At 44.8% G+C, this 27,677-nt stretch overlaps 2 protein-coding genes across 2 annotated transcripts in view; one reads left to right on the forward strand and one right to left on the reverse strand.

Annotated features, from left to right (window-relative positions):
• The window catches only part of ZNF91 (zinc finger protein 91), a 693,978-nt gene that overhangs the window by 311,450 nt on the left and 354,851 nt on the right, over positions 1–27,677 (forward strand). Inside the window, 1 exon segment of the mRNA XM_049786227.1 lies at positions 20,737–21,569. Coding sequence (XP_049642184.1) covers positions 20,737–21,569 — 833 coding nt within the window.
• The window catches only part of LOC126027241 (zinc finger protein 93-like), a 594,792-nt gene that overhangs the window by 182,104 nt on the left and 385,011 nt on the right, over positions 1–27,677 (reverse strand). The gene's annotated exons all lie outside the window — the stretch shown is intronic.

The following is a 27,677-nucleotide window of genomic DNA, read 5'->3' on the forward strand; positions in this document are numbered from 1 at the left end:
GACTGGAGGGACGATTTTCTTTTGGCCAACGAGGGGCCCCTCTAAGCGCCCCGACACCCAGAGTCGCCTTCACTCCGCGCGGGGCTCCCCAGGGGTGTTTCGGGGTGGCGGCCTTTTTCTCCGGGGACGAAGGGATCGCGCGGACCGTCTGCTGTCGCTGCGTTGATTCCGTTGAATTCAGCGGGATCGTCGTCGTCGGACGGAGGTTAGCGAGGAAGAGGCGAGTCGGGGCGCCCAGGGCAGCGCGAGGGCTCTTTCCTTGCACGTAGCAGACCAGGGTTCGGTGCTGGGACGGGAGTGTCAAGGGGAAGCACGGGATTGAAGGGGAGCCCAGGCAGAGCAAATTCATGCAGGAAGATTTAGATTTCAGAGAAAGAAAAGAAGCGATCACCTGATGCCGGTGGGGTCCCCGGTGGATCGAGTGAATTGGGGAAGGGGCAGCAGCTGCGAGAGGGGAACCTGCCCCTTAGCTCTCTCCAGCCCCGTTCCACCGAAGCCCCTTGGATTTTGCAGGAATGTCTGGCCTGGACAGTTGGGAGGGCGCTGGCAGTTCCCAGGGGCGCCCTGGGTTCAATCCCTGCCATCCTTTTTGTTCCTTGAACTCTCTAAGAGTTCTGCCTGCAGAGCCACAGTAAGCCCTGAGTACCGCAGGATGTACTTTAAAGGGGGGGAGGCGGTAGAGCAAGAGTTGGGTGTTTGCCTTGCAGGCAGCCAATCCAGGCATCCCATATGGTCCCCAGAGTCTGTCAGGAGCGATTTCTGAGCCCAGAACCCAAGTAACAACTGAGCTCTGTTGGTTGCGACACACAAATAATAATTTTAAAAAAGAACCAGAAAAAGACAGGAGAGTGAGTGCACTCTCCTCTAGAGAGTTCTTCCAAAGGTAGAGTTGTGCCACTAGACATTCCAGAGTGAGAGATGAAAAGGTTTGAGCAGAGATCCTGCCACCATCACCCCAAGCAGCACTTTTCCTTTGTTGGAAGTTGGTTTTTCTAGGTTTCTCCCACCCTGCCCCTTAGCCTTTTTAGTTTGTTTTTTTTCAGCCACACCGGTGACTCTCAGGGGTTACTCCTGGCGATGCGCTCAAAAATCGCTCCTGGTTGGGGTTACCATATGGGACACTGGAGAACTGAACCGCAGTTCATCCTAGACTATTGCACAGGCAAGGCAGAAGACACCTTACCACTTCCACCACCTCTCTGGTCCCAGAGTGTGTGTGTGGGGGGGTGGGGGGGTCCTGGGTCTTTTCATTTGGATTGAGATTGAGACCTGTTAGGGTGGTTGCCATGGGCAGGGCTAGTTGATGGTCTTTGACATTCTTCTCTTGGACTTTTTTGGAGCCTCTGAGCGATGGGAAGGTCTTCTTACCTCTCTAACTGCCTTGGCCCAGGCAAAGGTCTGGTCAACAATCCATCTCCGACTTTTAGAGCATTTTAAAATGTTATTGTCCCAGGGCTTCCTTCCCTGCCTGTCTGCTTCACCCTTGATGAGATACTTGAGGAGTGTGGGGAGGCCTTCACTTGCTCTTCAATCCATTTCATTCATATGAAAATGGGGCCTGGGAGATAGCACGGATATGAAAATTCTGGGGGCCTGGGAGATAGCACGGAGGTATGCCTTTCCCTGCAAAAGGACAGTGGTTTGAATCCTTCCTTGAGCCTGCCAGGAGCAATTTCTGAGTGTAGAGCCAGGAGTAACTCCTGAGTGCTGGTGGTGTGAGCCAAAACCAAAAACAAAACAAAGAAAAAAAATAAAGAAAATTGTGTCTGAATGGTTTGATCAGCTGGGAGAATGTTTGCCTTGCACATCCTGACTCAGCTTGGATCCCTGACATTGTTTAAAGTGTAGAGAATCCTTACTTGTGTAGGGAATGTGGGAAGGCCTTTCTTTATTTCTGAATAAAGAATATAAATCCTGATTCTGGCACAATAGCCCAAGGATCAGCCCCCTCTGAGATGCTGTGGCAGAGCCACTACCAGGCTGAGTGAGGGCGCAGCGCTGCTTGTATGCTGCAGGGGGCGTTTGTGTGCAGAGTTCAAGTCCGGGCCTCAGCCCCTGCCTGGGTTCCCAAGGGATGTGTGGAGCCCTGGGACATAATGGCCACATGGCTGCCATTTCCTCCCTGTAGAGCAAGACCAGAGCTTAGGTATCTGTGTCACTGCTTGGATTCCAATCTGCTTCTGCTCCCCAGGAGGGGAAAGAGTCTCTGGCCTCATCTCCCATGACGATCTAAGCTGGTTACCGTACTATGGGCCCATCAGGGCGTTTCTGGCCCAAGTGCAGGCACTTCTGGTCAGGGAAGGGCTTGCACATGTCTCTAGTACTCACAGCTATGACTTTCTTCCAGGCCGTGTTGCTTCTCTTTGTGAATAATCCAGGTTGGAGAAGATGGGGTCACACCGTCTGAACTCCTGTGTCCAGATAGGGGTAAGTGTGGGCGCTGAGAGGGTAAAGATGGGTAGAGGAATGCACAATGTGGCTCCTGGCAGGGTCTCTGAACTCTGTTCTCTGAGGCCACTTTTTTTTTTTATTTAAACACCTTGATTACATACATGATTGTGTTTCGGTTTCAGTCATGTAAAGAACACCACCCATCACCAGTGCAACATTCCCATCACCAATGTCCCAAGTCTCCCTCCTCCCCGCCCGACCCCCGCCTGTACTCTAAACAGGCTCTCCATTTCCCTCATACATTCTCATTATTAGGACAGTTCAAAATGTAGTTATTTCTCTAACTAAACTCATCACTCTTTGTGGTGAGCTTTCTGAGGTGAGCTGGAACTTCCAGCTCTTTTCTTTTTTGTGTCTGAAAATTATTATTGCAAGAATGTCTTTCATTTTTCTTAAAACCCATAGATGAGTGAGACAATTCTGCGTTTTTCTCTCTCTCTCTGACTTATTTCACTCAGCATAATAGATTCCGTGTACATCCATGTATAGGAAAATTTCATGACTTCATCTCTCCTGACAGCTGCATAATATTCCATTGTGTATATGTACCACATTTTCTTTAGCCATTCGTCTGTTGAAGGGCATCTGGGTTGTTTCCAGAGTCTTGCTATGGTAAATAGTGCTTCAATGAATATAGGTGTAAGGAAGGGGTTTTTGTATTGTATTTTTGTGCTCCTAGGGTATATTCCTAGGAGTGGTATAGCTGGATCGTATGGGAGCTCGATTTCCAGTTTTTGGAGGAATCTCCATATCGCTTTCCATAAAGGTTGAACTAGACGGCATTCCCACCAGCAGTGGATAAGAGTTCCTTTCTCTCCACATCCCCGCCAACACTTTTTATTCTCTTTTTTTTTTTTTTTTTTTGGGCCACACCCGGTGACGCTCAGGGGTTACTCCTGGCTATGTGCTCAGAAGTCGCTCCTGGCTTGGGGGACCATATGGGACGCCGGGGGATCGAACCGCGGTCCGTCTCCTAGGCTAGCGCAGGTAAGGCAGGCACCTTACCTCGAGCGCCACCGCCCGGCCCCACTTTTTATTCTCATTCTTTGTGATGTGTGCCATTCTCTGGGGTGTGAGGTGGTATCTCATCGTTGTTTTGATTTGCATCTCCCTGATGATTAGTGATGTGGAGCACTTTTTCATGTGTCTTTTGGCCATTTGTATTTCTTCTTTGTCAAAGTGTCTGTTCATTTCTTCTCCCCATTTTTTGATGGGATTAGATGTTTTTTTCTTTTTCTTTTTTTTTTTTTTTTTTTGGTTTTTGGGCCACACCCGGTAACGCTTAGGGGTTACTCCTGGCTATGTGCTCAGAAGTTGCTCCTGGCTTGGGGGACCATATGGGACACCGGGGGATCGAACCGCGGTCCGTCCAAGGCTAGCTCAGGCAAGGCAGGCACCTTACGTTTAGCGCCACCGCCCGGGCCAGATGTTTTTTTCTTGTAAAGTTCTGTCAGTACCTTGTATATTTTGGAGATTAGCCCCTTATCTGATGGATATTGGGTGAATAGTTTCTCCCACTCAGTGGGTGGCTCTTGTATCCTGGGCGCTGTTTCCTTTGAGGTGCAGAAGCTTCTCAGCTTAATATATTCCCATCTGTTAGTCTCTGCTTTCACTTGCTTGGAGAGGGCAGTTTCCTCCTTGAAGATCCCTGTAATGTCCTGGAGTGTTTTGCCTATGTGCTGTTCTATATATCTTATGGTTTTGGGGCTGATATCGAGGTCTTTAATCCATTTATTTTACCTTCGTACATAATGTTAGCTGGGGGTCTAAGTTCAATTTTTTGCAAGTGGCTATCCAATTGTGCCAACACTACTTGTTGAAGAGGCTTTCCCTCCTCCATTTAGGATTTTCTGCTCCTTTATCAAAAATTAGGTGTTTGTATGTCTGGGGAACATTTTCTGAGTATTCAAGCCTATTCCACTGATCTGAGGCCCTGTCCTTATTCCAATACCATGCTGTTTTGATAACTATTGCTTTGTAGTACAGTTTAAAGTTGGGGAAAGTAATTCCTCCCATATTCTTTTTCCCAATGATTGCTTTAGCTATTCGAGGGTGTTTATTGTTTCAAATGAATTTCAAAAGTGCCTGATCCACTTCTTTGAAGAATGTCACGGGTATCTTTAGAGGGATAGCATTAAATCTGTATAATGCCTTGGGGAGTATTGTCATTTTCATGATGTTAATCGTGCCAATCCATGAGCAGGGTATGTGTTTCCATTTCCGTATGTCCTCTCTTATTTCTTGGAGCAGAGTTTTATAGTTTTCTTTGTATAGGTCCTTCACATTTTTAGTCAAGTTGATTCCAAGATATTTGAGTTTGTGTGGCACTATTGTGAATGGAGTTGTTTTCTTAATGTCCATTTCATCCTTATTACTATTGGTGTATAGGAAGGCCATTGATTTTTGTGTGTTAATTTTGTAGCCTGCCACCTTGCTATATGAGTCTATTGTTTCTAGAAGCTTTTTGGTAGAGTCTTTAGGGTTTTCTAAGTAGAGTATCATGTAATCTGCAAACAGTGAGAGCTTGACTTCTTCCTTTCCTATCTGGATTCCCTTGATATCTTTTTCTTGCCTAATCGCTATAGCAAGTACTTCCAGTGCTATGTTGAATAGGAGTGGTGAGAGAGGACAGCCTTGTCTTGTGCCAGAATTTAGAGGGAAGGCTTTTAGTTTTTCTCCATTGAGGATAATATTTGCCACTGGCTTGTGGTAGATGGCCTTAACTATATTGAGAAAGGTTCCTTCCATTCCCATCTTGCTGAGAGTTTTGATCAAGAATGGGTGTTGGACCTTATCAAATGCTTTCTCTGCATCTATTGATATGATCATGTGGTTTTTATTTTTCTTGTTATTGATGTTGTGTATTATGTTGATAGATTTACGGATGTTAAACCAGCCTTGCATTCCTGGGATGAAACCTACTTGATCGTAGTGGATGATCTTCTTAATGAGGCATTGAATCCTATTTGCCAGGATTTTGTTGAGGATCTTTGCGTCTGCATTCATCAGCGATATTGGTATGTAATTTTCTTTTTTTGTAGCATCTCTGTCTGGTTTAGGTATCAAGGTGATGTTGGCTTCATAAAAGCTATTTGGGGGGCCGGGCGGTGGCGCTAAAGGTAAGGTGTCTGCCTTGCCAGCGCTAGCCTAGGACGGACCGCGGTTCGATCCCCCGGTGTCCCATATGGTCCCCCAAGCCAGGAGCGACTTCTGAGCGCATAGCCAGGAGAGTAACCCCTGAGCGTCAAACGGGTGTGGCCCAAAAACCAAAAACCAAAAAAAAAAAAACTATTTGGAAGTGTTTCCGTTTGTTCAATTTCATGAAAGAGTCTTGCCAGGATTGGTAGTAGTTCCTCTTGGAAAGTTTGAAAGAATTCATTAGAGAATCCATCTGGGCCTGGGCCTTTGTTTTTGGGCAGATACTTGATTACCATTTTAATTTCATTAATGGTGATGGGGGTGTTTAGATATGCTACATCCTCTTCCTTCAACCGTGGAAGATTATAAGAGTCCAAGATTTTTTTTTTTTTTTTTTTTTTTGGTTTTTGGGCCACACCCTGCGGTGCTCAGGGGTTACTCCTGGCTGTCTGCTCAGAAATAGCTCCTGGCAGGTACGGGGGACCATATGGGACACCGGGATTCGAACCAACCACCTTTGGTCCTGGATCGGCTGTTTGCAAGGCAAACACCATTGTGCTATCTCCCGGGCCCAGAGTCCAAGAATTTATCCATTTCTTCCAGGTTCTCATTTTTGGTGGCGTAGAGTTTCTCAAAGTAGTTTCTGATTACCCTTTGAATCTCTGTCATATCAGTAGTGATCTCTCCTTTTTCATTCCTAATACGAGTTATCAAGTTTCTCTCTCTCTCTTTTTTTGTTAGGTTTGCCAGTGGTCTATCAATCTTGTTTATTTTTTTCAAAGAACCAACTTCTGCTTTTGTTGATCTTTCGGATTGTTTTTTGGATTTCCACTTCATTGATTTCTGCTCTCAGCTTTGTTATTTCCTTCTGTCTTCCTATTTTTGGGTCCTTTTGTTGAGCACTTTCTAGTTCTATTAGCTGTGTCATTAAGCTACTCAGGTAAGCTCCTTCTTCCTTCCTGATGTGTGCTTGCAAAGCTATAAATTTTCCTCTCAGTACTGCTTTTGCTATGTCCCATAAGTTCTGATAGTTTGTGTCTTTATTGTCATTTGTTTCCAGGAACCTTTTGATTTCCTCCTTGATTTCATCTCGGACCCACTGGTTATTGAGTATGAGGCTGTTTAACTTCCAGGTGTTAAAGTTTTTCTTCTGAGTCCCATTGGAATTCACAAATAATTTCAGAGCCTTGTGGTCAGCGAAGGTAGTCTGCAAAATTTCTATCCTCTTGATATTATGGAGGTATGTCTTATGTGCCAGCATGTAGTCTATCCTGGAGAATGTCCCATGTACATTGGAGAAGAATGTGTATCCAGGTTTCTGGGGGTGGAGTGTCCTATATATATCCACTAGGCCTCTTTCTTCCATTTCTCTCCTCAGGTCTAGTATATTCTTGTTGGGTTTCAGTCTGGTTGACCTATCCAGTGTTGACAAAGCCGTGTTGAGGTCTCCCACAATTATTGTGTTGTTATTGATATTATTTTTCAGATTTTTCAACAGTTGTATTAAATATTTTGCTGGCCCCTCATTTGGTGCATATATGTTTAGGAGAGTTATTTCTTCCTGCTCTACATACCCCTTGATTAATATAAAATGTTCATCTTTGTCCCTTACAACCTTCCTGAGTATAAAGTTTGCATTATCTGATATTAGTATGGCCACTCCAGCTTTTTTATGGGTGTTGTTTGCTTGGATAATTTTTCTCCAGCCTTTTATTTTGAGTCTATGTTTGTTCTGACTATTCAGGTGCATTTCTTGTAGGCAGCAGAAGGTTGGATTGAGTTTTTGATCCATTTAGCCACTCTGTGTCTCTTAACAGGTGCATTTAGTCCATTGACATTGAGAGAAAGAATTGTCCTGGGATTTAATGCCATCTTTATATCGAAATTTGGTGTGTCTTTTGGTTAGTCTTGTCTTAAATTAGGTCTTTCAGTTTTTCTCTTAAGACTGGTTTTGAGTCTGTAAAATTTCTGAGCTGTTTTTTGTCTGTGAAACTATGTATTCTTCCATCAAACTGGAAAGTGAGTTTTGCTGGGTACAGTATTCTAGGTGAAGCATTCATTTCATTCAGTCTTGTCACAATATCCCACCACTGCTTTCTGGCATTGAGTGTTTCTGGTGACAGGTCTGCTGTAAATCTCAAGGATGCTTGCTTGAACGTAATTTCCCCTTTTGATCTTGCTGTTTTCAGAATTCTGTCTCTATCTGTGGGATTTGTCATTGTGACTAGGATGTGTCTTAGGGTGGTTTTTCTGGGGTCACTTTTGGTTGGTACTCTTCGAGCATACAGGATTTGATCACATATATTTAGCTCTGGAAGTTTCTCTTTAATGATATTCTTGACCGTTGATTCTTCCTGGAAATTTTCTTCCTGGGTCTCTGGGACTCCAATGATTCTTAAGTTGTTTCTGTTGAGCTTATCATAGACTTCTATTTTCATCTGTTCCCATTCTTTGATTAATTTTTCCATTGTCTGTTCATTTCCTTTAAGTTTTTTTCCAATCTCTCCTGCTGTATGGAATTGTTATGTATCTCATCTTCCACAGCACCAAGTCTATTCTCAGCTTCTGATACCCTGTCCCAGAGCTTATCCATTTTGTCATTTACTTCGTTTACTTACTTTTTCGGGCCTGTTAGTTGACATGTTATTTCAGTTTGGAGTTTTGTGATTTCTGTCTTCATATTTTCTTGGTTCTTATTAGTGTTCTGTTCAACTCGATCCATGGTTTCTTTAAGTTCATTGAGGATCTTCCATATTGCTAGTCTAAAGTCCTTATCTGAGAGGTTGATTAGTTGGTTGGTCATTATCTGGTCATCAGAATTGTCATCTTCATTCTCTATGTCTGATGCTGGCCTGCGTTGTTTCCCCATTGTCACACTTGTATTGTGGGTTTTCCTACGTGTTGTGGTGGTATTCATTGGCTATATGATGCAGGCAGCACACTCCTCTGGCTCTGCCCTTTCTGGATGGGCCGACTTGCCTATAAGGGAGGGAAGTCCTCCGTGGATGAAGCCTCACACAGGATCAAATCTTAGGCCCGAGCATGCAACAGAGAAGATAGTCCGGAGAGAAATGCTTGCTTCTGTGGTATAGCACAGTTCTTAGTGTGACTTTTTCTTCTTGCGATGATGTTCTTTTCTTAGAAAGAGTGCACGGCCGCGTAGCGAAGCGAAGCGGCCGTGCTCTGCTGGAGCGTCTTTCGCCCCACTCCCAAGAGTTTCACGCAAGAGGACAGTAGACAGACATACACAGGTAGAACTCACAGGTTTTCACAGTTGGGCCGCACTGGGCAGGCGTATTTTCGTGGATTTTCCCCGCCTGATGTCACAAACAGGGGACCTCTGAGGCCACTTTCGTCCTAGTATTTTGTCTTTGGTTTGTTGACCATACACAGCAGTACTTAGAAAGCTTTCTCCTGAATCTGTTCTTTCGTCAACACTTTCAGGTCTCAGACCCAATGGGGTTCTTGGCTCCAAGGTTGAGCTCTGGAAATATTGATCCTGATATTGGTGAAGAATGAGACCTTGATCCATAGATTTCTTTCTTTTTTTCTTTTTCTTTTTTTGGTTTTTGGGTCACACCCGGTGGTGCTCAGGGGTTACTCCTGGCTGTCTGCTCAGAAATAACTCCTGGCAGGCATGGGGGACCATATGGGACACCGGGATTCGAACCAACCACCTTAGGTTCTGGATCGGCTGCTTGCAAGGCAAACCCCGCTGTGCTATCTCTCCGGGCCCCATAGATTTTTTTCATAAAGCATCATTCTTGCCTCCATTGTGGAAAAAGCTTTTTTGTAGCTGTTTAGTTTCTGCCAAGAGATTCTCCTGACTCTGCACTCAGGTGTCCCTCCTGCTGGGTTTATGGGACGTTATGGTGTGTTCGGACTCTTTCTGGCACAGCCAGAAGCAGTCAAGTGTCCTCCAGGCTGTTACGTACAATCAGCACAAGGTTCTTTTGTATTTTGCAATTGCTCCCAGTTGCTAGGCTGATGCTCATCCTTCTGTCTTCCTTACACTCAGGACCCTTCATGTGGGTCTCATACATTCCCTCAGGGTCAGTAACTCAGAAATCTGGGTCTTTACCATTTTCTGACAACTGTAAATAACAGTGCTGGGTCCTTTCTGCACCTTTCTAGACTGTATTGTGGGTTTTCTTTGGTTTTAGTTTGTTTCTCTGTGCTGTACTATCCGAGATTGTTTTGTTCTGTATTAAATTTTGTGTCATTGGCAGGACTCAGGGCTTATCTTTTCTTTTTTTGGTTGAGGGGGCCACACCTGTGGTGCTCAGTGGTTATTCCTGGCTCTTAGCTCAGAAATTGCTTCTAGCAGATATGAGTGATCATATGGGATTCCTGGATTCAAACCACATTCTGTCCTGGATTGCGTGCATGCAAGGCAAAACACCCTACCTTGGTGTTATCTCTCAGGCCCCTCAGGACTTATTCTTGGCTCTGCACAGAGGATTTACTCCTAGCAGCATCAAGGGTGAGTCCCTGGTGGGGCTCGCCATCCCATCGAAGGTGCTTGGAATCATTGGTAAAAAGCAAGTCACCAAAGGTGGCTACCCCTTCATAAAGGGGAGGTTGGGCAGAAAAACAAAGCCAGCACTCTAGTTATCGGCTAGCATTGATAGCTTGGGCTGAGGCATTGATCATGTTAAGCATGATCTGCGCTGAAGATTCAGGGCCACCAGGAGAGTGGGCTGAAAAACAGGTGAGCCTGCAATAGAAGGGGGAAGGGTAGGAGGGTAGGCGGGTGCAGAAGGGGCCATGGGATGAAGCATGCAGTAGGGACCTACAACAGCAGGGGAAGTTCTGGGGAGTTCTTTTTTAAATTGAATTTTAAAAATTAGTCCAGAGTCAGATCCTGAAATATAAAGGCACAGACCCCACTCGGCTCCCCAGGTACCCTCCCACCCAAATTTCTTTCCCTGCTCTGAAAATTTTAAGGAGAGCAGGTTGCACCAGCCATTTTTACACAAGGGGTTAAGGGCCACCGGTCCAGAGTTTAGCTGCTTCGCTGGAGGGTCTGCACTTTTTACTTGAATAAGGTCTCAGGAGGAGGAGGGTTTCCAATAGGTGTCTCTGGTGGTCTCGCTCTCCCATGCAGCACAAAAATTGTCTGCCGCATATCCATACTATATGGGACGCCGGGGAATCGAACTACATTCCTTCCTTGGCTAGAGCTTGCAAGGCAGACACCTTACCTCTCGCGCCACCTCTCTGGCCCCAGGTTCCTTCTTTTTAACCCTAATTTCTCTCTCCCTGAGTGAGGCCTTTAATTCTTTTATAAAGGCGGCTTCCTTAATTTTTGGCCCATTGTAGAACTAAATGGAGCAAAGATGAACTTCTCTTACCAGGGTTCAGTCGAACTGTGGGTCACAGCGTGAGGTGATCCTTGTTGTCTGCCGATCAAGTGCACTCCTCCTATGGTCTTTGCTCGGTGAAGTCTCGTGCCTCGTGTCCGGCGTTGGGTACCACTTGTCCTGTCCAGCAGGACCTAGTAATTTGGTGAGGACAAGGGGAGACACACCTGAAATGGAATGGGCGAGAGAGAAGGAGACCAAGCAAAAAAGTTGTCAAGGCTTCATTTATTGGGGGCAAAGGCAATTACATATATACCGTGAAGAAGGGGAGGCAGGAAAGGTCCGTGGTTAATCATAAATGACAAACGCGCAGGGAGAGTACGTGAAACATTCCATGGTATTTCCCAGAACAAATACTGGTGACAGATAATCATAATTTTGAAAAAAGAACAACCGGAGGGGTAAACATACATTTCTTGTAAAACAGCCAGATGACTTAAACATTTCTCGGAAAGTCAGCCAAGGGTGGAAGGTCATGATTCTTGTGATTCTATTATTTGTCAAGGCCTGATCAAAAACTTAATTCATAGATCAAAGCTTGGCTCCGAACCAAAAACCAGTTGCACTTTCCGTCTCCTTGTTTATCGTCCCAGGGCTTTGCACCTTTGAGAGGCAACATGAGCAAATGATGCTCTAGAAAGCATAGTGATTGGAAGTCGTGTCTTTTTACCTGCTCAAGGAGAGATTTGCTTGCAGATAAACCGTGAATGCTGATTCAGAGAAGCATAAATTTGACTCACTCACTGGACCTTAAATTTTCCTTCTTTCTCCCCCTAGTAACAAATGTAGAGATGGATTGAGGTTGGGATTGGGCTCCCGTATGTTAGCATATTTGAGTCACACTGAGACTGCTTTTTCGCTCCTAGCTCTATGCTTGGGAGTATGCCTGACTGCTCCGTGAACCTATGGTAATGGGCATTGGTCCAGGTATGTTTGTGTGTATGCCACTATATCCAAGTATCTTGTCGAAAAGTGTTGGCTTGTTAAGGTGGCTGATGTAGTTTGATTTCTGAAGCCTATCCCCCAGAGGTGCTCAGGGAGAGATTGGTTTTGAGACTGGTTTCTCCTGAGTTGTTTAATCTTTGTAAGTTTGTCAAGACAGTTACTTTTGGGTCCTGGAAGTCCCATCCTCACCTTCAGTGCCTGGGATGAACCTTGGCCCTTCTTGTGTATGTTTTGCTTCAGGATGTGGTGACCTTCTATGATGTAGCTGTGAGCTTCTCCCAGGAGGAGTGGCCATACCTGGATGCCTCTCAGAGGAAGCTCTACAGAGATGTGATGCTGGAGATCTACCAGCACCTTCAGGCTATAGGTGAGAGTCTCCCTGGGGCTACCAAATGGGACACTGCTATGGGGAGACCGCAGATTTCCTGGGAATTTGTGGTCAACGAAAGATGTATTGTAATTTGGAGGTACGCATTGTTCTAACTCCCCAGTCCTTTTTTTCTTAGATGAATACTAATTTATAGTTTGGGGATTATTTTGTTTGTTTCTTTGTTTTTTCATTGGGGGGGGGGGTCACTCCTATTCTTGCTCAGAAATAGTTCCTGGCAGATTCGGGAGACTATATGCTTGCCGGGAACTGTGTTGGCCACATGCAAGGCAAACACCCTCCTGTTTTGCTATCTCTCAGGCCCCAAATTTATAGTTTTTTTTTGTTTTGTTTTGTTTTTTTTTTTTTGGTTTTTGGGCCACACCCGTTTGATGCTCAGGGGTTACTCCTGGCTATGCGCTCAGAAATCGCCCCTGGCTTGGGGAGACCATATGGGACGCCGGGGGATCGAACCGTAGTGGTCCGTCCTACGCTAGCGCTTGTAAGGCAGACACCTTACCTCTAGCGCCACCTTCCCGGCCCCCAAATTTATAGTTTTTAATGTCATTTCACAATCTTGAAATAGTTACATTGTGTTGGATGTTGCCTTGGTTGGTGTGAACCAGGGTTGAATCAGGTTGGATCCTGGCTCCACAATGATCTTCTAAGCTTCCAGAGATCATCACTCAGCACAGAGCTAGAAATCAGCCCTGGTCAGAGTGAGGTGCATCTCAAAATAATCCCAAACACAATTCATTTCGTTTTTGTACATTAGGGGCATATATTTTCCACACATGGGAGTGCTCAGAGCTTACTCCGCCCACAGAGCTTAGAGACTACTCCCGGTATTGCTCTGAGAGCTCTTGGGGTTCTTCTGATCCAGCGTGGATAAGCGTTGGGCAAGGTGAGGTTCTTCCATTGTAGTAGTGTTCCAACTCAGACAATATGTCAGCAATTGCGATTTAAGTTTTGCTGCATATTTGTTTTCTTTTTCTTTTGGGGGGGGCTACACCCGGTGATGCTCAGGGGTTACTCCTGGCTGTCTGCTCTGAAATAGCTCCTGGCAGGCACGGGGAACCATATGGGACACCGGGATTCGAACCAACCACCTTTGGTCCTGGATCGGCTGCTTGTAAGGCAAATGCTGCTGTGCTATCTCTCTGGGCCCTGGATTTTTTGTTTTTTGCTCACACCCTGCTATGCACAGGGGTTACTCCTGTCCTTGTACTCAGATCCCTCCTGCAGACTTGGAGGACAATATGGATGCCGGGATTTGAACTACCATCCACCATGTGTTGACTGTGTGCAAGGCAAATGCTTTACTGCTGTGCTGTCACTCAGCTGTTGCTGAATATTTTTGGTTGCTTTTTTGTTTGTTTTTGTTTTGGAATCACATCAGTCTCTCAGGAGTTGCTCCTGGCTCCTGAAAGGCACAAGGGAGCATATGGGATGCTGAGATTTGAACCAAGGTCTGTTCGAATCAGCTGCATGCAAGGCTAATGCCCTAGCTCTGTACATCCTCCCCAGCACCCCTGCTGAGAATTTTGTTTTGTTTTGTTTTGTTTTTAGGCCACACCCGGTGATACTCAGTGGTTATTCCTGGTTATGCACTCAGAAATAGGTCCTGGCTTGGGGAACCATATGGGAGGCCAGGACATCAAACCACGGTCCATCCTATGCTAGAGCTTGCAAGGCATATGACTTACCTCTAGCGCACCGCACCAGTCCCTGCTGAAGATTTTTTAAAGGTCACAAGACACCAGTGCCTACCAATCTTACTGGGATGGTGTAGTCTGAGGGATCATACTTGAGGCTCCTGCCTGCAAAGCATGTTTCCCAATCCATTTTGCTATGTTCTGGGCCACAATGTGACTTAGTTTTGTCTTTTTGGGGGGCTACCCCCAGTAGACTGGGGCTGACATCTGGCTCTGCATTCAAAGATTAACCATGGCAGGGCTTGCTGCTCTTGGAAAAAAGTCAGGTGTGTATACTTGAAAGTGCCCTCTCCACTCTACTCTTACTCCAGCCCCTCCTTTCTTTTGTTTGTTTGCTGTTGAGCCACTCTTAATGGCACTCAAAGGTTAGTCTGTCCTTGTGCTCAGATATTACTTGTGACATCCTTTGGGAACAATCTGGGAACCCAGGGATGGAACCAGATCCACTGTGTACAAGGCAAATTCCCTTCCCTCTGTGCTGTTCTACTCCCAAAGATTCTTTTGGGGGTTGCATATAACCTGGGACTTTCAGGGGTTACTTTTTTTTTTTTTTTGGTTTTTGGGCCACACCCGGTGGTGCTCAGGAGTTGCTCCTGGCTGTCTGCTCAGAAATAGCTCCTGGCAGGCACGGGGGACCATATGGGACACCTGGATACGAACCAACCACCTTAAGTCCTGGGTCGGCTGCTTGCAAGGCAAACGCTGCTGTGCTATCTCTCTGGGCCCTTCAGGGGTTACTTATAGCTCTATGCTCAGGAATTATTCCTGGCAAGGTTGGGTGACTATGTCGGATGCCAGGGATCAAACTTATGTGGACCGCATGTAAGGCAAACACAATCTCCATTGTACTATTGTTTCGGATCTTAAATCTGATCTCATGTATTCAATAACCAATAAGCATATTGAGAGTAGAGATTATCTTCTTTTTTGGTTGGCCCTTGGTTATTACAGCCCCTGATTCATGGGGCTGTTGGCCCCTTCCCTTTCACTAATCCAAAAATTGTCCCTCTTGGGCAGCACATTGGGATGTGAAGCCTGTGTTGTTCTCCTGGTTGCAGGTATCCGTGTTTGCAGGTAAATATCGGATGTGCTTCCCAGCCTCAACCCTGGTGTGAGTGTGGAGCATTTTAGGCACATGTGAAATGTGGGTGCTTAGCAGTATGTGTTGGACTCCTGATTTAGGTTTGCGGGACCTCTGTCCTGTTCTCTGCCCTTCATCCTGACTCCCCGAATGATCTGGAGCTTTTGCTGTCTTAGCTTTATTCTATGTGGTTCCTGTCTATGGGCCTTAAGGACAGATTTTTAGATTCTGACCCTCATCCACCATCTGTGTCCTCAGACTGCTTGCATAACCTCATATGTGGGTGTCCTTCCAAGAGGAAGCTGTCTCAGTTATCTTTGCTATTAGGTCATTCCTGGCATTTTTGATTTTCCCCCAGGAATGATTTTTTTTTTTTTTCTCCAGGAATGTTTTTTACTCTCAAGTTTTTGAAGCTGCCTTGGTTGTGGTGCTCGAAGTCACTCCTGGTGAATCCTGGTGCCTTCAAGGGACTATATGTGATGTCAGTGATAGAACTAGATCCAATGTTCATAAATACACTCCCTTCACACGGTAGATTTTGCCACATTCTTGAAAACAATAAGAATTATTTTTGGGCCTGGAGAAATAGCACAGCAGCGTTTGTCTTGCAAGCAGCCAATCCAGGTCCTAAGGTGATTGGTTCGAATCTCGGTGTCACATATGGTCCCCCGTGCCTGCTAGGAGCTATTTCTGAGCAGACAGTCAGGAGTAACCCCTGAGCGCCGCCGGGTGTGGCCCAAAAACCAAAAAAAAAGAATTATTTTGTTTTTGTTTTTTTCCCCTCAAGTAAACTTGTGATTTTCTTGCCTCTACACTCAGAAATTAGTCCTGGCACTGTTTTGGGGACTGTATGAGAGGCCTGGAATTCAACTTAGGTCAGCCAAATGAAAGGCCTGTGCCTTCTCTCTCCCTACTGTTGACATGTGTTCCCAAGAGAACTTTAATATGGGTTTTTCCTGCTCCTCATTGAGATACTCATCTCTCTCTCTCTCTCTCTCTCTCTCTTTCTCTCTCTCTCTCTCTCTCTCTCTCTCTCTCTCTCTCTTTTGGTTTTCTCTCTCTCTCTCTCTCTCTCTCTCTCTCTCTCTCTCTCTCTCTCTCTCTCTTTTGGTTTTAGGGTCACACCCAGTGGCACTTGGATTATTCTTGGCTCTATGCTGAGAAATCAATTCTGGCATTCATGGGGGACCATATGGGTTGCCAGGTTCAAACAATCCTTGGTCCTTTGTCTGTCACTTGCTAGGCAAACACCCTAAGGCTGTGCTATCTCTCCTGCCTCTCCTATCCTTTTTGTAAGCTCATTAACTACCTAAAAACCACATATGGTCACTATCTTGACTATTCAATCAGATTTTACTCAGTTAATTTTTTCCACACACCCAGTGACTCACTAGGTGTTACTCCTGGCTATTATCCCAGAAATCTCTCCAGACTTGTGGGACCGTATGGGACATCAGGGGATTGAGCCTCTGTCCATCCTAGGCTAGCACTTTCAAGGCAGATGCCTTACCACTTTTGCCACCACCCCAGCCCTCATTCTCTTAAATTTTTTATTTTGATTTTGGGTCTCACATAAGGGCACTTGGTTATTCTTTGAACAGTGTACAGAAAAAAATCTTTAGTTGTACTCAGGTACTGTTTTATTATGCCAGGGATCAGATCAGCATCAGCTTTGTCAAGACAAACACCGAACCTATTATTCCATCACGAAGGCCCATCATTCAAATTAATGTGTTTTTATTTTGTGTTTATGGGTCACTACTCCTGGCTCTGTACTCAGAAATAGCTCCTCGCAGGAATGGGAGACCATCTGGGGTGCCAGGATTCAAAGAACCATAAGTCCTAGATTGTTGTTGTTTTTGGGTCACACCCTGCAGTGCTCAGGGATTACTCCTGGCTCTATGCTAAGAAATCGCACCTGGCACGCAAGGGGGACCATATGGGATGCCGGGATTTAAACCACCTTCTTTCTGCATGCAAGGCAAACACCCTACCTCTATGCTATCTCTCCAGCCCAGGTCCTAGATTTTGCCTGCAAGGCAAATGCCCTAAGGCCCTCCCCAACTTTTCTTGTTTTGTTTTTCACTACAGCTGACTGCACTCAGAAGATATTCTTAACTCTGTACTCAGAAATTACTTCTGGGGGCCAAAGAGATAGCATGGAGGTAAGGCATGGTTCAAATCCCTGCATCCCATATGGTCTTCAGTGCCTGCCAGGGGCGATTTCTGAACGTTGAGCCAGGAGTTACCCCTGATCGCTGCCAGGTGTAACCCAAAAACCAAAACAACAACAACAAATAAATGACTTCTAGCCGGCTAGAGAGACCATATAGGGATTCATCTTGTGAGTGGAATGCAAGGCAAACTCCTCCCTGCTGTGATAGTGCTCCAATCCCCAACAGGTTCTTTCATTGCATATTTGGTTTCATTTTAGAATGCAGACCACCAGTTCAAGATTTGGCCTTTCAGCAATTTCCTTTTGGGATGGGATCTCCAAAGAGGGGTGAAATGGTAAGATTTTCACGTTCCAAATCAATATATTTATGTGGTGTGGGAATTCTCTGCGTTGCAGACACATGTAGCTCTTAAAGTAGCGCATTACCCCATCTATAGTTTTTGCACTTCTGGGAGAATCCTGAGCTCCTCATTGGGAGAGATTGCTGTTACTTTCACTTGAGTGCAAAATTCAATTCAATTAGGTTTCTTTTTGTCTCTCACTCAATCTCTCTCACTCTTTTTTTTTTTTTTCAGGCCACACCAGTTTGATGCTCGGGTTATGTTTTTTGTTTTTTTTTGTTGGGCCTCACACAGTGACACTCAGGGGTTAATCCTGGCTGTGTGCTCAGAAGTCGCCCCTGATGAGGGGGACCACACGAGAGTTTGGGGGATCAAACCAACCATCCATCCTAGGTGAGGCGTGTGCAAAGCAAATGCCCTACCACTGTGCCACTGCTCTAGTTCCAAGTTTGTATTTTTTGTTTTTATTTTTTGTTTATGGGCCACACCTGGTAGCACTGAGAGTTACTCCTGGCTCTGCTCAGCAATCACTCCTGGCATGCTCAGAGGACCATATTGGATGCCAGGAATCGAACCTGGGTCACCCATGTCAAGGCAAACGCCCTATCACTGACTGTGCTATCAGTCCTTTCCCTCTATAAGTTTTCTAACCTAAAGTTATTAATCATATTTTCCATACCAAGGAAATGCTGTGATTTATGGTGGAAAGGGGTTAGGGAGAGAAGAAGTATTTTCTTTTTCATATAATAAAATGTTAGGTCACATGTGTGTGTTTTTTTTTATTAGTTTTGTTTTGGTTTTGGGAGAGAGTCTGATGTTCCTAGCTCTGCACTCAGAATCACTCCTGGCTGGCTCAAGGGACTATATGAGATGTGAGGGATCGAACCAAGGTCAATCATGTGCAAGGCAAACACCCTACCCTCTGAGCTATCAGTCAGACCCAGGTCGAGTGCTTAAACTACTCATTTGTTGGCTGGATTTATATGTCAGTGGAAAAGTCTCTTTATTCTGTGTTGATCGAAACCTGAATTTCGTCCCAAGCCCCCTTAAGTTTGATCGGGGGCACACCGCCATAGTAAACATGAGCATTTCTTTTTAGCATTCCTCATAGTATATATGAAAAATAAAAAAGTAAAGATAACTCTTTGTGTTTGGGAAGAATGTGCCTATAGTGGGGCTTATATGTTTGGGAAAACACTAACATGCCTGTAATGAAATGGAGACATTCTCACACTCAGGACTTCCACATCGGCAAATTTGCTAGTCCTAACAGTCAAAATAAAAATGGGAGCGATAGGGGTCAGAGAGAAGCATGGTGGCAAGGCGTTTGCCTTTCATGCAGAAGGTCATTGGTTCAAATCCCGCATCCCATATGGTCCCCTGAGCCTTCCAGGAGTGATTTCTGAGTGTGGAGCCAAGAGTATCCCCTGAGTGCTGCCGGGTGTGACCCAAAAAACAAAATAAATAAATAAAGAAAGAAATAAAATGGGAGCGATCAGTAGCATAGAGGGTAAGGCTTTTGCCTTGCACGGAGCCCATCAGGGTTCAATCCCTGGTATCCCATATGATCTTGCCAGTACTGTTAGTAAATGACTCTCAAAGCCGAAAGTAATTCCTTTGTATCACTCAGTTTCCCCAACACAAACTCACAAATACATACACACACATACAAAAGAAAAAAATAAAGGGCCTAGTAAGTACATCTGATTGTGCGCTGCCTTGCATGCAGCGACCCAGATTGAATATCCTATATGTTCCCTGTTCCCTAAGAACTGTCAAGAGTAAAGTCTGAGTGCAAAGCAAGGAGTAGCCTGTGAGCATAGCTGAGTGTGACCCAAAGAAAGAAAAGAAAACATTACATACATAACAGAATTGCTTGGATGCTAGATTTACAGCCTCGTGGATTTAGCCCCAAATCTCTTTAAATTACAGTATTTTTTTATTTATTTGATTTGATTTTTGACCAACACCCTGTGACACTCAGGGTTTACTCCTGACTCTATGCACAGAAATCTCTCCTGGCTCATGGGACTATATGGCATGCCAGGGATTGTACCTTGCTAGGTCTGTTCTGGGTTCGTTGCATGCAAGACAAATGCCCTCCTGCTGTGCTTTTGCTCTGGCTCCGTTTCATTGTTAGGGCCAATTTACACAGGGAAGAAAATTGAAAAGAGAAAGATACCTGTTGATCTGTTGGCTACCCTTATTCCTAACACTGGTCTGTGGTATTTACTACACAAGTGTCAGGAATGATGGGGCAAATACCAGAGTGAACACAGAAACCCCACTGGATGAGCCGATGAGCCTTGTGTACCCAATAATTAGTGATTTAGGGTCAAAATATGACCTTCCTGCCCCTTTTCTCAGACTGTAACCTAACAAGTCAATCTTCTTTACTGGGTGTCTACCTGTTTCCACAGATATCCACACCTGTGGACAGTTGAGTTTTTGTGGTTGAAATCACAGTTGAGGGCCTGTTTTTAAAGAAGGAGACTAGAAATGAAGAAAGAAGTAATTGGACTAACTTGTGCTTTTCCACAGGGAAGCAGCAAACCCTGTTGGGACGGGGCTATTCCTGTGTTGTGGAACACAGTCGGAAGGGCACTATCCTGCCTGCACCCTGATGGAAATGAGGACTCATGTGGCATCTGTTCTGGAGGAGGCCAGAATGAAGTGAGCATTCTCGATGAGAATTCCCAGTCCGATGGGCACAGCAACCCTAAGTCTAAACTGTCCAGTTCCTGTACAGAGATCACCACACTTGGGCCACCCTGCCCTGAGCAAACAGTATTTGCTAGATTTCCCTCACAGCAAAACGTGAACAAGGTCATTCGCTGCAGAGTGGAGGCCCCGGAGTGTAAGAATTGTGGAGGGACCTTCCCATGTGCTTGGCATTGTGATTTACCATCAGACACCCTCAGTGCAGAGAATCCCTCTGAAGGTGAGCAAGATAGACATGGTCTTTGCCAACTGTCACACCCAAGTGACCCTAAGGAGGTCTGTATGCAAAAGAAATGTCAGACACTTCCAGCAGGTGAGAAGGCCTCTCACCCTTCAGTCCTTACTACACCCATGAAAATTCAAATAGGGGAAAAGCCTTATACATGTCAGGAGTATGGAGAGGTCTTTGCTCAACCCTCAGGCCTTTTAGCATGTAAGAAAATTCATACAGGAGAGAAACCTTATAAATGTCAGGCATGTGGAAAAGCCTTCACTCAATCCTCAAACCTTTTAGTACACAAGAAAATTCATACAGGAGAGAAACCTTATACGTGTCAGGAGTGTGGCCAAGCATTCACTCAATGCTCAAGCCTTTTAGCACACAAGAAAATTCATACAGGAGAGAAACCTTATACATGTCAGGAGTGCGGGAAAGCTTTCACTCAATACTCTGTCCTTTATTCACACAAGAAAATTCATAAAGGAGAGAAACCTTATACATGTCAGGAGTGCGGGAAAGCTTTCACTCAAAACTCTGGCCTTTATTCACACAAGAAAATTCATACAGGAGAGAAACCTTATACATGTCAGGAGTGCGGGAAAGCTTTCACTCAAAACTCTGGCCTTTATTCACACAAGAAAATTCATACAGGAGAGAAACCTTATACATGTCAGGAGTGCGGGAAAGCTTTCACTCAATACTCTTGCCTTTATTCACACAAGAAAATTCATACAGGAGAGAAATCTTATACATGTCAGGAGTGTGGGAAGGCCTTTACTCAATCCTCAGGCCTTTTAGCACACAAGAAAATCCATACCGGAGAGAAACCTTATACGTGTCAAGAATGTGGGAAAGCCTTTACTCGATCCGCATGCCTTTTAGCACACAAGAAAATTCATACAGGAGAGAAATCTTATACATGTCAGGAGTGCGGGAAAGCCTTTGCTCGATCCTCATGCCTTTTATTTCACAAGAAAATTCATACAGGAGAGAAGCCTTACACATGTCAGGAGTGTGGGAAAGCCTTTGCTCGATCCTCATACCTTTTATCACAAGAAAATTCATACAGGAGAGAAACCTTATACATGTAAGGAGTGCTGAAAGCCAGTGCTCGATCCTCAAGCCTTTTATCACACAAAAAAATTCATACAGGTTAGAAACCTTATACATGTCAAGCGTGCTGGAAGTACTTCATTCAACCTTCAAAACTTATTACACAAGAAATTTTTTTCTGGGGCCGGAGAGATAGCATGGAGGTAAGCTGTTTGCCTTTCATGCAGGAGGTCATCAGTTCGAATCCTGGCGTCCCATATGGTCCCCCGTGCCTGCCAGGAGCAATTTCTGAGCGTGAAGCCAGGAATAACACCTGAGCACTGCCGGGTGTGACCCAAAAACCACAAAAAAATTTTTTTTCTTTCTTTCTTTTTTTTTTTTTTTTTGGGGGCCACACCTGTGTGATGCTTAGGGGTTACTCCTGGCTAAGGGCTCAGAAATTACCCCTGGCTTGGGGGGACCATATGGGACGCTGGGGGATCTAGAGCAGTCCTTCCTTGGCTAGTGCTTGCAAGGCAGACACCTTACCTCTAGCGCCGCCTAGCTGGCCCCTACACAAAAAATTTCATTCAAGAGAGAAACCTTAAAAGTGTCAAGAATGCAGAAAGGCCTTTGCTCAACCTGCAAACCTTTTAACACAAGAAAATGCATTCAGGAGAAAAACCTCATACATGTCAGGGAAGGCTTTTGGTTATTCTTCAAGACTTTATAATCATAAGAAAATTCATTCTAGAGAGGCACACTGTGTAAAGAGTATGAGAAGGCTCTTACTCCTTTACAAGCCACTTTATTTTTTTTGTTTTTTTGGGCGACACCCGGCGATGCTCAGGGGTTACTCCTGGCTGTCTGCTCAGAAATAGCTCCTGGCAGGCACGGGGGACCATATGGGACACCGGGATTCGAACCAACCACCTTAAGTCCTGGATCGGCTGCTTGCAAGACAAACGCCACTGTGCTATCTCTCCGGGCCCAAGCCACTTTATTTTTATAAAAATTATATTAGTGTCTGCAAGATCAGCCAACATGTTGGCATTGTTCTTACATACAACTAGTGTGGGTTCAATGGCTTGCATCTTGGACGATCACTTTAGCATGGCAGTTGAGATACTGAGTGCACATCCAGGAATCATCTTTGAGAACCACGAGATGTGATTCCACCTGAAAATAAATATTTTAAATAGATAATTCTGACATATGGGATGTGAGAAAGCATTGATTACTTTCTAATGTGCATATTTGGGGACAGAGCAATAGCACAGCCCCTCGGGTATTTGCCTTGTCTACCACGAGTCATTTTCAGCACAGTGTCGGGTATAACCTAAGTGCTTTCAGATGTGTCTCCAAATAGAAAAAAATGGATAATATGAATAAACCTTTATTTGTGTTTTATTTTTTCTTGTGCCATGCCAATAGCACTTGGGTTACTCCCTAAGACCATATGGGATGCTCAGGAAGAAATTCCAGTAAGCCATGTACAGTGCAAACACATACATGCTGTGCTATGTGTTTCACAAGCATGGAAAATTTCACTCAGTACTGCCTCAACCCTTTTCCAGCACAGGAAAGATGTCTTATTGTCGGGTGTGTGGGAACACATAGGTCAGTATAATCATTCTGCGTTAAACTTTCTGTGGGAAGGTCTTCAGTTCCTCTGGAAACTACTAGACATCCCAATTCTATTTATTTGTAAGGAACAAAGGAATATATTGAAGATATTGAATGATCCTTATTCATCATATGAAGGAAAATATATATTTGATAGAACTATACGTATAGAATATGGGAACAAAGTTCCATTTACAAACTTGATTACATAAATACGGATGTGGCAGGAGGTAGATTTAGTTAGTTTGACTTTGATGTGCAGCATTGCATACGGTCCCACATGTACCACAAGTAGTGATTTCTGAGTGCAGTGTCAAGACTGATTCTTGAGCAATGCCAGGTGTGGACAGAACCAATATAAGGAAAGAAACCTTTGTCAGCATGTAAGGAATGCATGGAGGTCTTTTTCCAGATCATTAGACAGATGGGTATATTCAGTGTTATGAAGCACTAAATGTGTTTGGAAAAGGAGAAACTCAGAATTTGATCAGCACTCTGATCACAGTAAGGTCTTGAAACCTTAGAGATGTAATGGGTGGGGACATTTTCACTGCATCCCCAGACAAAATTGTTATCACAAATTGATAAATACATTTTTTTATTTTTGGGCCACACCTATTTGATGCTCAGGGGTTACTCCTGAGCTATGCGCTCAGAAGTAACTCCTGGCTTGGAGGGACAATATGAGACGCCGGGGAATCGAACCGCGGTCCATCCTATGGTAGCACTTGCAAGGCAAGCACCTTACCTCTAGCGCCACATTCCCAGCCCCATAAATTGATATTCTCACATGCGATTATCTGATATCACTTTAAGGTCACAGAAATCTAGAATCAGAGCTGCAGTCATAGCACAGTGGGAGGGCACTTGCACGAGGCAGACACAGGACAGACCTGTTTTGATCCCTTGTGACCCATATGGTCCCTTTAGCCAGGAAGGAGTTCTGAGCACATAGCTAGGGGTAACCCCTGAGCATTTTTACTGTGCTCATTTGACTCTAATCCCTAAGAAAAACAACCCACTTAAACTTTTGAGGTTAACTTAAACTAATATGCATGTCCGTGGAAATGTAAAAAAGTACTTTGCCTTCAATGCTTAAGGAGTTAACATAAGTTTTATGGCTTTAGATTACTTTGTGTGCCCCTAAGAATTATTACAATCTGAGGACTTGTGGGACAAAGTAATTGTACAAGAGTTGTGTTTTATTTTCTTAATATTCTTTGGCTGAAAGTTTAAAGTTTGGATATCAGCAAGGGGATTTCTGAGAATTCTGTTTAAGGGTAATTGTCCTTCCTCTGTAACTTTACCTTGTCCTCTTTCTTTGCATCTTTGTTCTCATAATTAAAAATAAATTTATTATAAAAAAAAAGAAAAAAGAAAAGAAGACATGGGCCAGCGAGGTGGTGCTAGAGGTAAGGTATCTTCCTTGCAAGCGCTAGCCAAGGAAGGACCGTGGTTCAATCCTCGGTGTCCCATATGGTACCCTCAAGCCAGGGGCCATTATTGACCGTTATTAGGTACGGCCCAAAAACCAAAAATAAAAATTAAAAAAAAGTGGCCAGGGATATACCAGAGCGGTAGGACATTTGCATATATGCTTTATGTGGCTTACCCAAGATGGACCTACGTTTGATCCCCGGCATCCCAGATGGTACCATGATCCAGGCACCATTTCTGAGCACATAGCTAGGGCTAACCCCTGAGAGCCACTGGGTGTGACCCCCCATGCCTATCAGGCAATTTCTGAGCACAGATCTAGGAGAAACCCCTGAGAGCCACTGGGTGTGATCCCCCAAAAACTATAGGCCAATCTTAACATTACCAAGCCTAACCATAGTGCAGCCAGCTTGCAGCCATTGTAGGGAATTTTGAAGAGCTAGAAGTGGAAAATCACCAAAACCCTGAATGCTAGAATCCTGTAAGCACAATAACTCCATCTACTTAAAAAAATCCTTATCTTATAGCTAGAGTTGGAAAATCTCCAGACCACCAGCCAATGAGAGTAGGGGAAGAGCGATAGCACAGCGGGAGGACAATTACCTTGCATGCTGCTGACCCGGGGGCTGACCCAGGTTCTATCCTCAGCATCCCATATAGTTTCCTGAGCATGCCAGGAGTGATTTCTGAGCGCAGAGCCAGGAGTAATCCCTGAGCAGCCACGGGTGTGGCCCCAAAACAAAACAAAAGCACATTTTTATAAAAAAAGCTCATTGTCTCCTAGTTATCTAGAACATTCTCAAACTGGTGCAGGGTGGATTATTTGAAAATGTACCTTTGCGCAGAAAGTTGGATTGCTTGCTATAAGAACTGTAATTGTCATGGGAACCAATGGGAAAGGGAACTTTCATATCATGCTTTTGTTTGGGTGCTGGACTTTTTGGTGTGCTCTTGCGGGGATCTCCCGCACCCCACATCCCGCCTGGACGGGTCTTGAGCATAGAGGTAGGAGTCAGCCCTGTCTTGAGCACATTCAGGCCTGCCTGGAAACTTTCCCACCCTACCCCCAAGAACTCACCGCTTCCCTCTAAGCCCACGTTGGTCCCCAAAATGTTCTGGGAAATGTGCTGAAAGTCCTTCTCTGAGCCCCTATGCCTGAGAGACAAGCTTCCAGTCTCACTGGCCCTAGGGAGCCTCTGGAACCAACCAGTCTGGAGCCATAGAAAATCAGTCTGTTTCTCGGGACTGGCTCCATGATGCTCTGCGTAGCCTTGCTCAGGTGCAAGCTCACTCACTTGCCAGCCTGGCAGTGCTTGGGAACATCTACCTGCTGTCTTTGTGCTGAGGCCTCTGCAAAACCTGTCTTCTTCTCAGCCCAGGTGCCCAGCCCCTTCACTTTCTCTTTTTTTTGGGGGGGGGGGTTGGGGTCACACCCGGCGGTGTTTAGGGGTTACTCCTGGCTGTCTGCTCAGAAATAGCTTCTGGCAGGCACGGGGGACCATATGGGACACCGGGATTTGAACCAACCACCTTAGGTCCTGGATCGGCTGCTTGCATGGCAAACACCTCTGTGCTATCTCTCCGGGACCCCCTTCACTTTCTCAACCAGGAGACAGTTTCAAACAGAAACTGTTCAAACAGAAGCCTCAAGTCAGAGAAAATCTGTGGTAGATGAAAGGTGAGAAGGGGAAGAAGTGAGAGAGGTTTAAAAGAATTTGGGCCCTGGGGCCGGAGAGATAGCATGGAGGTAAAGCATTTGCCTTGCATGCAGAAGGACAGCTGTTCGAATCCCGGCATCCCATATGGTTCCCCAAGCCTGCCAGAAGGTACTTGTGAGGGTAGAGCCAGGAGGAACCCCTGAGTGCTGCCGGGTATGACCCAAAAACCAAAAATAAAATAAAATAAAAAGTAAGAGTTTGGGCCTTATCCCAAGCCCTGCAAAGCCTTTTCCCAGATTCACAATGACTTGAGTGTTTGACTCCTCAGGCTCTCTCTCCTTTAAAAACTCACTTTCTTTTAAATCTAGTCTCATTTGTACAAATTACTAATAAGCAAATGTAGAGCAGATAATCTCTTCATCTGTTTCTGATTTGGCTGCTTTCATTACAAACCAACCTATGGGGGTCCCATAAATTCTTGAACTCTTATAACCTTCCACAGTTGAATAAAGAGGATGTAGAATATCTAAACACACCCCATCACTATTGAGGAAATTAAAAGCGTAATCAAAACTTTGCCCAAAAACAAAAGCCCAGGCCCAGATGGATTCACTAATGAATTCTTTCAAACCTTTCAAAGGAACTACTACCAATCCTGGGCATGCTCTTTCATGAAATTGAAAAAAACGGGAACACTTCCAAATAGCTTTGATGAAGCCAACATCACCTTGATAACAAAACCAGATAGAGATGCTGCCAAAAAAGAAAAGTACAGACCTATCTCTGATGAACACAGATGCAAAGATTCTCAACAAAATCCTGGCAAATAGGATCCAATCCCTCATCAAGAAGATCATTCACTATAATCAAGGTTTCATCCCAGGAATGCAAGGATGGTTTAACATCCATAAATCTATCTACATAATACACAACATCAACAAGAAGAAAAATAAAGATTACATGATCATATCAATAGACACAGAGAAAGCATTTGGTAAGGTCGTACACCCGTTTTTTTGTTTTTGTTTTTGGTTTTTGTTTTGGTTGTGGTTTTTGGACCACACCCGGCAGTGCTAAGGGGTTACTCCTGGCTGTTTGCTCAGAAATAGCTCCTGGCAGGCATGGGCAGCCATATGGACACCGGGATTTGAACCAACCACCTTAGGTCCTGGATCGGCTGCTTGCAAGGCAAACACCGCTGTGCTATCTCTCTGGGCCTTCTACGCCCATTCTTGATTTAAAAAAAACTCTCACTAAGATGGAATGAAAGAAATTTTTCTCAATATAGTTAAGGCCATCTACCACAAACCAATGGCAGATATTATCCTCAATGGAGAAAAAGTAAAATCCTTTCCTCTAAATTCTGGTACAAGACAAGGCTGTCCTCTCTCACCACTCCTATTCAA

This window comes from Suncus etruscus, chromosome 14 (genome assembly GCF_024139225.1).
Source record: "Suncus etruscus isolate mSunEtr1 chromosome 14, mSunEtr1.pri.cur, whole genome shotgun sequence".
NCBI classification, from domain to species: domain Eukaryota; kingdom Metazoa; phylum Chordata; class Mammalia; order Eulipotyphla; family Soricidae; genus Suncus; species Suncus etruscus.